Here is a 13,391-nt window from a genome sequence, read left to right on the forward strand (position 1 = left end):
ATGAAATTAATATTTATGATGATAATTTATATGTAAGCATCAAGATTTGAATGGATATCTATGTTTTTTATATGTGTTTTATCTGTATATTTATAAATTATTTTGCATTAAGGAATATTTATGTGGATTTCTTCAAAAGTAAATGTTTATGATGTTTTCAGTGATGCTATACTTTCATAACACCTTATGTTTCAATTTTTGTAGTTTTTAAAGTACTAATATTATTAAGATTGTGATTATTTAATTGTTTGAACAATTGTCCTATATTTATATTTGTCTTTATGTGTTTTGTCGTCAGACCCCTGAGGCAGGCGTCACTTGATGCCGAAACACGGCCCGTGTCGGGTCACCTGTTAATAAAGTACTCCTGTTGTCCTAGTCTTGAAGGCTCAGTGTTGCTTTTTTGTCTGTCACCTACAGGATGGACATCTTGGAGAGGATGCCACTGTTCTGTGGGGCCAATCCCAGGGTATTCATCCCACAAACGAACAGTGTAGCGTGATCATCAAGCAGTGCCCTATGTGTCAGCTCATTGAGCATCTTGATATGCCTGCTATTGCCCATGGTAAGTTGAAACATGGTACTTTTCCTGCACAAATTTGGCAGATTGATTTTGTAGGTCCTCTTCCTCATTCCCAAGATTCTAGATACATTTGTACTGCTGTAGACATTTTCAGTGGTTTCCTTGTTCACCATTCGAGAGCTCCCACTGCTGCTGCTATGATTGCCCTTCTACAGGATATTGCTTATCATTATGGTTATTCTGTAGAGGTTCAATCAGACAATGGTTCTCACTTTAAAAATCGTACAATTTCACAATGGGCAACAGAGAACCATGGCTGTTGGGTTTAGCGTAACCCATACTACCCACAGCCAGCTGGTCTCATTGAACAGCTAAGTGGATTGTTGAAAACACAGTTGCACAAACACACCTCTGATTATTCTAAATGGTCTCAACACCTCTTTGTTGCATGTATGGAACTTCACAATAGCCCTGCTACTGCTACTCCTCTGTTACGCATTATGCCTTTAGTAAATCATTCTCTCACTGAGTTTCATATCTTTAGTGTTCAGTATTGTATGGTACTGCCAAACTGCTTTTGCGTGCCACTCCTGATGCAGCAGGGCTGGATATTTTCAGCCTCGAGGATTGCATGCTGTACACTATGCAACCCCCCCCCCCCATATGCTGCCTCTTGGGTTTGCTCTTTCCCCCTGGTTATTATGCCCAATTACAAAAATCTTAAATTTTGACATTCCCACCACTAAGAAAGTGGTTGGAACGCTATGAGGGCATCACTTTACTAGGTGGCATGATTGATGCTGATTTTCATGGACAGTTGCAGACAATTTTTCTGTCCTCAAATGTCCCTTTCTCCTCCGCTGGAGACCGAGTGGTATGGCTGATTTTTCATTGCATTGCCATGCCCCTGCCGTGCTCTGCTCCTTCCTTGTCTCCTACAGTATGGGGCGAGTCTGGCATTGGATATGTGGGTGGCCAACAGGTGGCCAATGGAGCAGAAGTGTGGGTGAAATATCTGAGGCCTGACTCCCCACCTTTGGAGGGTGGTTGCGGCCAGAGGAGGCAACACTGTTTTCATAGCCATTACGTGTCAGGATGGGCTGGCTACACTGAACAATGAAGTAGTGTATTTAAAAGAGTGATGCCTGTTGTTTTTCTTTCATTTGTAGCGAATGAATGCATGGGTCCTTTTTCCTGGGTAATCCCTATACTTCCTCCATTTGTTTATGTAGATTCAACATGTACTGTCGTAATTATACTGATGGAAAATACACAGGTTCAAACACCTCCTGGGAAAACACCACCAACCCAATACTACGCCTGAACCCTGGCTCCCCGGTGTTCTGGATGCGAGAGGACTATACTTGGGGGTGGCTGGGTTGATTGGGACAGAGAACTGGGTATTGGTGGGCGGGAGAGACTGATATGAATGTTACTTTTGTAAATATGACAAATTTTACTTACATATGTACCATGATACCATATGTTGTGCTATCAGAGCCGCAAGCGATGCACCATGTCATAGAACAGAGGAGTGAATTACTTCTGCATTACAATTGTACTGGTATTTTTTTTCTTACTAAGTTTCACACCTTGGTGTGTACAAATAGTACCTCTATAGTAGGCTTTAGATGAATTAGTCACATCCTTGTTGCATTGGCTCGGTTGCAAGGGGTCATTTAGTCTTCATTATCTTCTTTTTTTAGTGCCCTTACCCTCTACCTGTATCAAGACCTGAATTAACCCCCAGATGGCTGTGGTACAATACACCATTACTTTTCCTGATTTGCCGAATGTATCATGGTGCCATCTCAAGAGAGCATGGTATGACACTTTGTTGGGAGGAGCAGGTACAGGGATGGTTCTAAAGAATTCTATAGCCTTAGAAACTTTAATTGAATGCAGAAATTGGGGAGCAATCTGGACACTGCCCTAAAGTTGCAGACAGATTGGAACCCCAAGATATGGGAAGCTAAAAAACAGTTGATGTCCATTGACAAACATTGGACCCATGCATGGCAGGAAAATATTAAGGTTTTGGAAAATATGATCCAAGTTGTTAACTGGACTGCTTGTTCAGTAAATAAATAAATAAATAATGCAGAGAGACAATTTTAAAACGTAGTTGTATATACATAATCCAGAACTTTGGCGACAAATGTTTAATATTTCCCAGGATATCTGGGTGTTGACTAAAGAAGAAGAAATACTCAATGGACCCAGAATCAGTGCATGGTACATTTTGTCTTTTATAATAGGACTGTACCAGATGTCACATTGTGTAAATATTATACTATGCCTTTAATGGTACGATACACATTTTTGCAACCCCAGTTGGGAAGCTTATTCAGTGGAATACTAGCAAGACTTCTGATGATGTACACAAGTGGGGAGTAACCAGGTATGTGTATGAACACTGCTTACTGCAGATCATTAACATATGTGCCTGGAAAACTACCTATCTGATTAATTACACAGAAATGATTCAAACTGCCACCCATACAGTTTGCATACTATCCTCACAATCTGTACAAATCAATATTGTTACATATCACCCACTTATTAGTCATGGCTTTCACAATGTATCCATGCTAGCTTTTGGAAATCAAATGTACATACTTTACAATTTTACTCACCGAAAGCATGAGCAGATGTATGATTATTTGGAATTGACAAAGAATTCCTTCCCACTTATTCATTTAATCCCACTGAAGAAAGCATTAAATGTTCCCCCTGATGCTACAGTATTTAGACACTGTTAATCGACCAATGCTGCAGTTTGAGCTAAACACTTTGATAATGTCTGTTCAACTCATGATCATCATTGGTATGACATATTCACTGGGTCTCCCTCTGTCACAGCAGTATTGAACAATAGTTTTCATCCTATCTTGGTTGTAATCATTGTGCTACTTCTTCTTACTATATGGAATTGTGTACTCACATATTGTATTGTACAGATTCTCTACTGATCTACTAGTGGAATGTGAGGAGTCTGAAGGTAGGATCAGTATGGAATCTGACCTGTAGGTGACCTCTATCTAAATGCAGAAATTATATAGCTTGGCCCAGCTCTTGCAGAGACTCTGGAGGTCAGCACCTTTACAAAAGACAGAGAAAAACAGAATGCAGCTTCTATTGTGGCTAATGACAGAAGGGGACTGGAAAGTTACAAAGAAGGAGCATCACATGAGTCAAGGACCCTGACTATGAGTGATGTGCTGTTTAGCCTTATACAGTTTAGTGTTTAGAAATGGACTATAAAAATACCTGAGAGACCCTTATTCAGTAGAGTCATCCGTGGACACGCATGAGTTTTGTACCCAAGCAAAATCTTCTAGGAAATAGCTGAAAAGCACTGCCCAGCTGAAGATAGCCTAGAATGAAGCCAGGCTTGTTGATGTATATTTAATCTGCTAATAAATGTCTGTATTACTTTTATAATTGCTGTGTGTGTGTCATATGTGAGTCTGTGTGTCTGTCATTTCTGAGTCTGTGAATTTTCTTGTTTTTATACATTCGTGATCCAAAACAGACCAAGTACAGCATGGTTTGCTGACATAGAGGGGCATTTTCAAAAGGGATGTCCAAGTTGCGATTTGGATGTCCTTGCAAAACGGCTTAATCCAGGGGCGGGGAAACCCTTATTTTCAAAACAAGATGGACATCAATCTTTCAGTTCAAAAATACCGTCAGGGACGTCCAAATCCTTAAATTTGGACATCTCTAGATTTGGATGTCCCTAGATATGGACGTTTCTGACTTTCGGACATTTTCGAAACAAAGACGTCTATGTCAAAAACGTCCTAATGCAAGCCAATTGGTCATGGGACAAGCCAACATTTGTAGTACACTGGTCCCCCTCACATGCCAGGACACCAACCGGGCACCCTAGGGGCCACTGCAGTGGTCTTCAGAAATTGCTCCCAGGTACATAGCTCACTTACCTTGTGTGCTGAGCCCCCCCAAAACACACTACCTGCAACTGTACACCACTACCATAGCCCTTATGGGTGAAGGGGGGCACCTAGATGTGGGTACAGTGGGTTGTGGAGAGCTTGCTGTGTCCTCCACAAATGTAACAGGTAGGGAGGATATGGGCCTGGGTCCACCTGTCTGAAGTGCACTGCAGTACCCACTAAAACTGCTCCCAGGATCTGCATGCACTTTCATGGACCTGAGTATGACATCTGAGACTGGCATAGAGGCTGGCATGAAATATTTTTAAAGATGTTTTTTGAGGGTGGGAGGGGGTTAGTGACCACTGGGGGAGTAACAGGAGGTCATCCCTGATTCTCTCATCTGGTCATTTCGGGCACCTTTTTGTGCCTTAGTCGTAATAAAAACACGTCCGGGTGAAAACATCCAAATGTTCGTCAGGGATGTCCTTGATTTTTTCGATTATGGGTCAAAGATGTCAAAGTGTTAGGCACGCTGAAGTCCCACCTTTGCTATGCCTCTGACATGCCCCCTTGAACTTTGGCCATCCTTGTGATGGAGTGTAGTTGGAGATGTCCTAAATCGGGTTTCGATTATACTGATTTGGACATCCCTGGGAGAAGGACGTCCATCTTCCGATTTATGTCAAAAGATGGACATCCTTCTCTTTCAAAAATGAGTCCAATAGTAGCATTAGTGCTTAGATCATGCTTAGAATCTTCTTTATTAGCAGACTTTACAGTAACATAGAATGCTAAGGATAAATGATTACAATAAATCTTTTATTCTTTTCATTTCCTGTTTCTTGCACTTGGCTCACAGATTTAAGGTAAAGCTGTAGAAAGCACGTAACCCTTACCGTTCAGTGAATCCAGACTGCCCCAATTTGACTGCCCCTATCGGACCGACCGTTCACTTGTCTATTAGATTGTAATCTCTTTGAGCAGGGACTGTCTCTCTTTGTTAAATTTTACAGCGCTGCGTAACCCTAGTAGCGCTCTAGAAATGTTAAGTAGTAGTAAGTAGTAAAGCGCTATAATAGCACATTCTGTATTTGAAAGAAGTGGTCAGCGTTCAGGGACTGTGACTTTATCCATGGCTGGGAGCTGGACATAGTAGTGAACATGGCCTATAATATTCAAAGCAATTGCAAAGTGGAAGGAAACGCAGCCTCTGATCAAGACATGAGATTGCAGAAATGCTTCTTTCTGAGCTACATACAGGTGAATTTGAGTTTTTTAAGGAAGGAGAGCCCTCGTAACACTGATGGCGCAAAATCACAGGCTCCAGTTGTCACACATCCTTTATACTCATATTTTTCAAATGGAGCACCTGCATACAGAGAGAAATCACAGAAAAATCATTGCTGTACTGAGTCTGTCTGTAAAAAGAGGACATTTTTCAAAGTTTTCTACCTGAGTAAATAGGTATTAGTTTGATAAAATGACCTGGCCTATGCTGTACTTTGCTGTATTACCCTCTTTTTAAACCACTGACACGCTATCAAGATTTTACAAGTATAAAAGTATGTAAAACATCTCTTTCAACATATTGCTGAATTGCTCCCAGCTTATCTCTTGCATAGAAAGAGGGTTGATTGAGAACAGACTCCCAGTTTGCAAGGCAAAAACTATTGTCTAGCACATCTGAACTGTAAGTCATTTTTCCTTATTTGATTACTGCATTAAAGAAGATTTTGGTTCAAGAATATTGAGTCTTATAGTGATGTTCTGTACTCTGGTTTAGCTGAAAGCCATTCATGTCAGGCACTGAATGGGCAGAACACCTTTGAAGTCTATGAAAGTGATTGATATGAATAGATACAGATCAATATTTGGATCCAGGATTCAGTATATGTTTTAAAAATCTTAGACAGAGCACTTAAAATATGTATATTCAATGGCACTGAATATACATTTTCCAGTAGCTATATCTGTAGCAGTGATCTTCATCCACTATGGGGGTAACTTTATAAATGAATCATTAAAAACAAATCATGGTGACATGAAATATCTTTTTTTTTTCTGCAGTTATAATTACTTAGTATTTTCTTATTTTCAACATGCATGTTCCATTTTCTTAATATTTATTTTTTAAATTTATGTTTTATAAATTATATAATTCCTAATGTTTATCCATTTCTTAATTTTACATGTTATACAGAAAGTCCCTTATTACAGAAGCATCCCCACCTATAAATAGCAGGTTTTACAAGAACAATGCTGGGCAGACTTCTACGATCTGTGCCCTGAGAATGGCAAGGAAAAATCGAACTCGGGTATTGTCAGGATGCAGCAGAAGGAAGATCCAAGGGCAGGCTAGAGGTTGTCTGTTTCCATTTCTGTTGCCAGCAACCCACAGGAAGTAATGCTGGACCCATGGGGAGCGGAGGGGAGAGAGGTAGAGACAGACTAAGGCAATGGGGAGGGAAGAGGAGAGAGATGATGGACCTGAAAGGAGGGGGAGGGGAGAAAACACAACTTTTGGACCAGGTGAGGCACTGGCAGTGATGTCAAAGCTGGGGATTTAGGTGCCTTTTATCACCAGCATCTTGAGCCATTGCTCACCTAGTGCAATGGCTAAGTTGTCCCTGGGAGAGGGAGTGGTCACAGCACACCTACAATATCAACATGCACATCAACATTTAAACCTGCCTCTAAGCATGTGCCAAAACTGACATCCATCCCCTTCCCATCAACCTCCCCAATATTTTGTCCTCCTCAATTATGGTTTCTGGCTATCCAATATCACATCCATTCCTCCCCCAGTGGTCTACTCCTCCCAGTAAGTACATCCCCCCTCCCACTTGACACCTCCTAGCAACATTAAATCCCTATGAAGTCCCCTGGAAGATCACCCCAATCCATTCCCTGGATTTACTGGGGACCCTTGTTGTACTTATTCTGTTAGTGGATTGAATATCTCTGCTATCAATTAAATCCCAGCACTGCTTTGACTCCACCCCTGGGCCACTGTGGCACTAATTGGCCACAGTGGTCACACAGGACTTTCAGTGGTACTGTGCAATTAATTTACAGTGGCAATTGCACAGTACCACTGAAATCCTGTGTGACCACTGTGGTCCTTGTTTTGAGTTATTGGACCCATAAAACCTATCATCTCAATATCTTGCCCAATCTGAGAGGATTTAGGTGTAAAAAAAAAAAGTTGCATTTGTCCCACAAATGGAAATGGAAATGGTTGCATGTCAAACTATTTTTCAAACATGCGCTGATAGATGTGAAAATGTAGGGATTGAGTGACTGTTTCTTTATACCATAACCTGACAACTGTAATACATACCTGGCAACCTCAATTCGCCAGAATATTCAACGCATTGTTCCTGATTCCCAATACATTTGATATCTCCAACTTCAGTGCATTCATAAGATCCTTTAATATAGCAAGCTGGGCACTTCAAGCCATTCTCGGTCATGTTTATGGCTGGAACTGAGAACCAATAAAGGAAAAAATGCAGTAAGATTAATATGTTCTTGGATAAAGTTAGACATAAGACATAAGCATCGCCACACTGGGACAGACCAAAGGTTCATCTAGCCCAGCACCCTGTCTCCGACAGTGGCCCATCCAGGTCACAATCACCCGACAAGATCCACGGAGCAAAGCATTTTGTACTGCTTGTCCCAGGAATAGTGGATTTATCCCTATGTCCATTTATAACATTCAATGGCCTTTTCCTTCAGGAAGCCGTCCAAACCTTTCTTAAACTCTGCTAAGCTAACCGCTTTAACCACATTCTCCGGCAACGAATTCCAGAGTTGAATTACGCGCTGACTAAAGAAAAATTTCCTCTTATTTGTTTTAAACTTACTGCACTCCAGCTTCATTGCATGCCCCCTTGTCCTTGTACTTTTGGAAAGTGTAAACAGATGCTCCACTCATTATTTTATATACCTTTATCATATCACCCCTTAGCCGCCTTTTCTCCAAGCTGAAGAGCCCCAGCCACTTTAGCCTTTCCTCATAGGAAAGTCGTCCCATCCCCTTAATCATCTTCGTCACCCTTCTCTGCACCTTTTCTAATTCCATTATATATTTTTTGAGGTGCGGCGACCAGAATTAAACACAATACTCTAGGTGCGGTCGCACCATGGACCGATACAGTGACATTATAATATCCTCATTTTTGTTTTTCATCCCTTTCCTAATAATACCTAACATTCTATTTGCTTTCTTAGCTGCAGCAGCACACTGAGCAGAAGATTTCAACGTATCATCAATGATGACTCCCAGGTCCCTTTCTTGTTCCATGATGCCTAACGCTGAACCTTGCATGTCGTAGCTATAGTTTGGGCTTCTCTTTCCCACATGCATCACTTTGCACTTGCTCACATTGAACGCCATCTGCCATTTAGATGCCCAGTCTCCTAGTCTTGCAAGATCTTCCTGCAACTTTTCAAATCTTCCCACGATTTGATGACCTTGAACAACTTTGAGGGGCATAATCAAAAGGTCGTCCAAGTATGAATTAGGACGCCCTTGTGAATTCGTCCAAAATCAGGTAGGTATAATCGAAAAATAGTATGGTCGCCCTTAGACATTCGATTATCGCAGTTCAAAACGGCCAAATGAGGGCTGCACAAAGGTTAATAAAAAAGGCGCCCTTAGACATTCGATTATCACAGTTGAAAACGGCAAATCTGGTCTGCACAAAGTATAGTAAAAAGAATGCCCCTAATTGTTCCGCAAGTACAGTGCATGCAGTTCCGGACATCCGGGTACGGGAAATATGAGGAACATTCATAAGCGTAAAATACAGGAATCAAAGACGTGTTCCTCACAGAACTGTGGAAGGATCATGCTGGCCCACCGAATGTTCCTCATATTTCCCTTATCTGGATGTCCAGAATTACATGCACTGTACTATAAGTGGAAGGACAGTGGTCCAGACTGAAAGAAGCTATAAATAGGGCCACGAACCTTTATGTAAGGAAAGTAAATAAAAGCAAGAGAAAAAGGAAACCGATATGGTTCTCCAAGCAAGTGGCTGAGAAAATAAAGGCTAAAGAGTTGGCGTTCCAGAAATACAAAAAAACTCATGAAAAGGGACACGAGGAGGAATACCGGATGAAACTGAAAGAAGCCAAGAGAGAGATACGACTGGCGAAAGCGCAAACGGAAGAACAAATGGCTAGAAATGTAAGGAGGGGTGGCAAAATTTTCTTCAGGTATATTAGTGAAAGGAACATGACTAAAAAGGGAATTGTAGACTAAAAGATACTGCGAACCGCTATGTGGATAATGATGAAGAAAAAGCAAATTTGCTAAATAGATACTTCTGTTCTGTTTTCACAGAAGAAAATCCTGGAGAAGGACCGCGATAGACTGCAAAAAGTACAAATGAGATTGAAGTGGATAGAGCACCGTTCACGGAAGAGAGTGTGTATGAACAACTTGAAAAGCTAAAGGTGGACAAAGCCATGGGGCCGGATGGGATCCACCCTAGGATATTGAGGGAGCTCAGAGAGGTTCTGGCGGGTCCTCTTAAAGATTTGTTTAATAAATCCTTGGAGACGGGAGAGGTTCCGAGGGATTGGAGATCGGCGGATGTGGTCCCACTTCACAAAAGTGGTGATAGGGAAGAAGCTGGAAACTACAGGCCGGTAAGCCTCACTTCGGTTATTGGAAAAGTAATGGAAGCGATGCTGAAGGAAAGGATAGTGAATTTCCTGGAAGCCAATAAGTTGCAAGATCCGAGACAGCATGGATTTACCAAAGGGAAATCGTGCCAAACGAACCTCATTGAGTTCTTTGATTGGGTGACAGGAGAATTGAATCAGGGACGAGCTATGGACGTAATCTACTTAGATTTCAGCAAAGCTTTTGACACGGTTCCCCACAGGAGGCTCTTAAATAAACTGGAGGGGCTGAAGATAGGACCTGAAGTGGTGAACTGGATTAGGAACTGGTTGACGGACAGACGCCAGAGGGTGGTGGTGAATGGAATTCGCTCGGAGGAGTGAAAGGTAAGTAGTGGAGTGCCTCAAGGATCGGTGCTGGGGCCGATTCTGTTCAATATATTTGTGAGTGACATTGCCGAAGGGTTAGAAGGTAAAGTTTGCCTATTTGCGGATGATACTAAGATCTGTAACAGAGTGGACACCCCGGAGGGAGTGGAAAACATGAAAAAGGACAAACGGAAGCTAGAAGAATGGTCTAAGGTTTGGCAATTAAAATTCAATGCGAAGAAATGCAAAGTGATGCACTTAGGAAGTAGAAATCCACGGGAGACGTATGTGTTAGGCAGGGAGAGTCTGATAGGTACGGGCGGAGAGAGGGATCTTGGGGTGATAGTATCTGAGGATTTGAAGGCGATGAAACAGTGTGACAAGGCGGTGGCAGTAGCTAGAAGGTTGTTAGGCTGTATAAAGAGAGGTGTGACCAGCAGAAGAAAGGGGGTGTTGATGCCCCTGTATAAGTCGTTGGTGAGGCCCCACCTGGAGTATTGTGTTCAGTTTTGGAGGCCGTATCTTGTTAAGGATGTAAAAAGAATTGAAGCGGTGCAAAGAAAAGCTACGAGAATGGTATGGAATTTGCGTTACAAGACGTATGAGGAGAGACTTGCTGAACTAAACATGTATACTCTGGAGGAAAGGAGAAACAAGGGTGATATGATACAGACGTTCAAATATTTGAAAGGTATTAATCCACAAACGAATCTTTTCCGGAGATGGGAAGGTGGTAGAACGAGAGGACATGAAATGAGATTGAAGGGGGGCAGACTCAAGAAAAATGTCAGGAAGTATTTTTTCACGGAGAGAGTAGTGGATGCTTGGAATGCCCTCCCGCGGGAGGTGGTGGAAATGAAAACGGTAACGGAATTCAAACATGCGTGGGATAAGCATAAAGGAATCCTGTGCCGAAGGAATGGATCCTCAGGAGCTTAGTCAAGATTGGGAGGCGGGGCTGGTGGTTGGGAGGCGGGGATAGGGCTGGGCAGACTTATACGGTCAGTGCCAGAGCCGGGGTTGGGAGGCAGGGCTGGGGAGATGAGGATAGTGCTGGGCAGACTTATACGGTCTGTGCCTGTGCCAGAGCCGGTGGTTCGGAGGCGGGGATAGTGCGGGGCAGACTTATAAGGTCTGTGCCCTGAAGAGCATAGGTACAAATCAAAGTAGGGTATACACAAAAAGCAGCAAATATGAGTTATCTTGTTGGGCAGACTGGATGGACCGTGCAGGTCTTTTTCTGCCGTCATCTACTATGTTACTATGTTACTATGTATATATGCATATTGTGTATATCTGAAGAGGTTCGCATTCTTCATACTGATCTATATAAGGAAAGCTCCGCACGCATCATTCAAATAAGGGCCCGCTCCGCACGCATGACAACCATTCATGCACGTCAGGGACATCTATGCTTATGGCGTCCACGTGCTGACTCGTCCATATATGGGATAGTAATATATGGACCTGTGCACGAAAGCACGTCCGTCACGATGTTCGTACATATAAGGCGATGCCATGTTTTCCAACGGTTATTCACTGAGAAACATGGATCTCCTTAGGGAGCCTAATTATAGTGAGGCCGAGAGCCTGCTGCTCCTGCAGCTGTGCCTGAGGCACCGCCACAGGCTCTTCCTCCACCACCACCACCTGCCCTCCAGGATTTACTCTATTAGAGCCTGGTCTCACGTCAGGGACAGGCTGGAAAGGTACGTGTTTGCTCCGCCCCCCCCCCCCCCCACCTGCCTATCAGGTCCCCCTCCTGTAGCTACACATATTAGAGCTCCGTCATCAATGTAAGCACTAACTTGAGTCTGCATTCAAGGATAATGAGTAATATGTGTACATGCACAATCATTAATAAAATGTATGTACTAGAAAGGAAAACCATTCACACATCCCTACAATAATGCATACAAACGATACTCTCTGGCTCATGGCCACCTCAATGACCTGTACCAATGTAATGTCCCCTCCCCCCTGAATTCAGTGTTGTGCGTCTCTGCTATTTGATTTCCAAATCAATTTGTGTGCTGAAGGCAAGAAGGGACATCCCCTGACTCCTGCTGTACAAACTATCTTGCAGAAGGTTTGGCATTCACAGGGACCTGGAGTCCCTCTGGAGGAGGTTCCGGCGGCTAAGGCAGGAGAGCCCTGGCTTAATCAGGGCAGTGCGACAGCGCCTGAGGGCTCGACGTAAGTATTATAAACAGAGCACCTGTACTCATTTGTAAATGTATTTATTTAATAATGCAAATGTCCTGTACAATATCATTTCCCATGTGGCTAATAGGCAACTAGTAAGTCATAACACCTCTGTCCCAGATCAAGGCCTGAGGTTGCAGCTGCCCTCCCATGAATGTGGCTGCAAATTCCAACTAACCTCCTCTGAGATGAATGAGATGACATGCCTCACTTTTGTATCCCCCTTTCTGGGGTGGGTGGATACTGTTTCCTGGTATTCCTGCCTGAGGTCCTACTCTTAGTGGATGTAATTGCCTCATATTACAGTTATGTGCTAACCCCCCCCCCCCCAAAAAAAAAACAAACAATACAAAGAACACCGTTCCCCATCCCCCGCCTCAGGCCAGCCAGCTCCTGCACTATGCCAGCCATGTCGGATGTGCTGATCTCAAACACAATCGTTTTACATACACAGGGCGCCAGCAGCACCAGCAGGAGGAGGCCCAGGAGGAGGAGGAGGAGGAGGGCCAGGAGGCCATGGAGGAGGAGGCCCCACCACCTGCAGCCCTCGCAGCACCATCCCTTGCCCCATCCCCATCCCCTTCCCCAGCTCCATCCCCAGCACCATCCCCAGCCCCATCCCCTTCCCCAGCTCCATCCCCTGCCCCATCCCCCGCCCCAGCCCTGCGCCTCCTGCAGTAGCTGATAGATGGCTAGAACCAGGGCCGGTCTTAGCAACTCTGGGTCCCTGTGCAGACCAGTTTGGTGGGGCCCCC

The 13,391-nt window shown here is 43.4% G+C and overlaps 1 protein-coding gene across 1 annotated transcript in view; it reads right to left on the minus strand.

The window, feature by feature from the left end:
• Positions 1-5,416: 5,416 nt before the first annotated feature.
• LOC115476756 (phospholipase A2 inhibitor and Ly6/PLAUR domain-containing protein-like) overlaps positions 5,417-13,391 on the minus strand; it is a 77,510-nt gene continuing 69,535 nt past the window's right edge. The window contains exons 4-5 of the mRNA XM_030213331.1: positions 7,766-7,912; positions 5,417-5,794 (exon numbers count right to left, since the gene is read on the minus strand). Of these exons, the coding sequence (XP_030069191.1) occupies positions 5,676-5,794; positions 7,766-7,912 (266 nt within the window). The 3' untranslated portion in view covers positions 5,417-5,675. The remainder of the gene's footprint in view (positions 5,795-7,765; positions 7,913-13,391) is intronic.

The sequence above is a fragment of the Microcaecilia unicolor genome, chromosome 8 (genome assembly GCF_901765095.1).
Source record: "Microcaecilia unicolor chromosome 8, aMicUni1.1, whole genome shotgun sequence".
NCBI classification, from domain to species: Eukaryota; Metazoa; Chordata; class Amphibia; order Gymnophiona; family Siphonopidae; genus Microcaecilia; species Microcaecilia unicolor.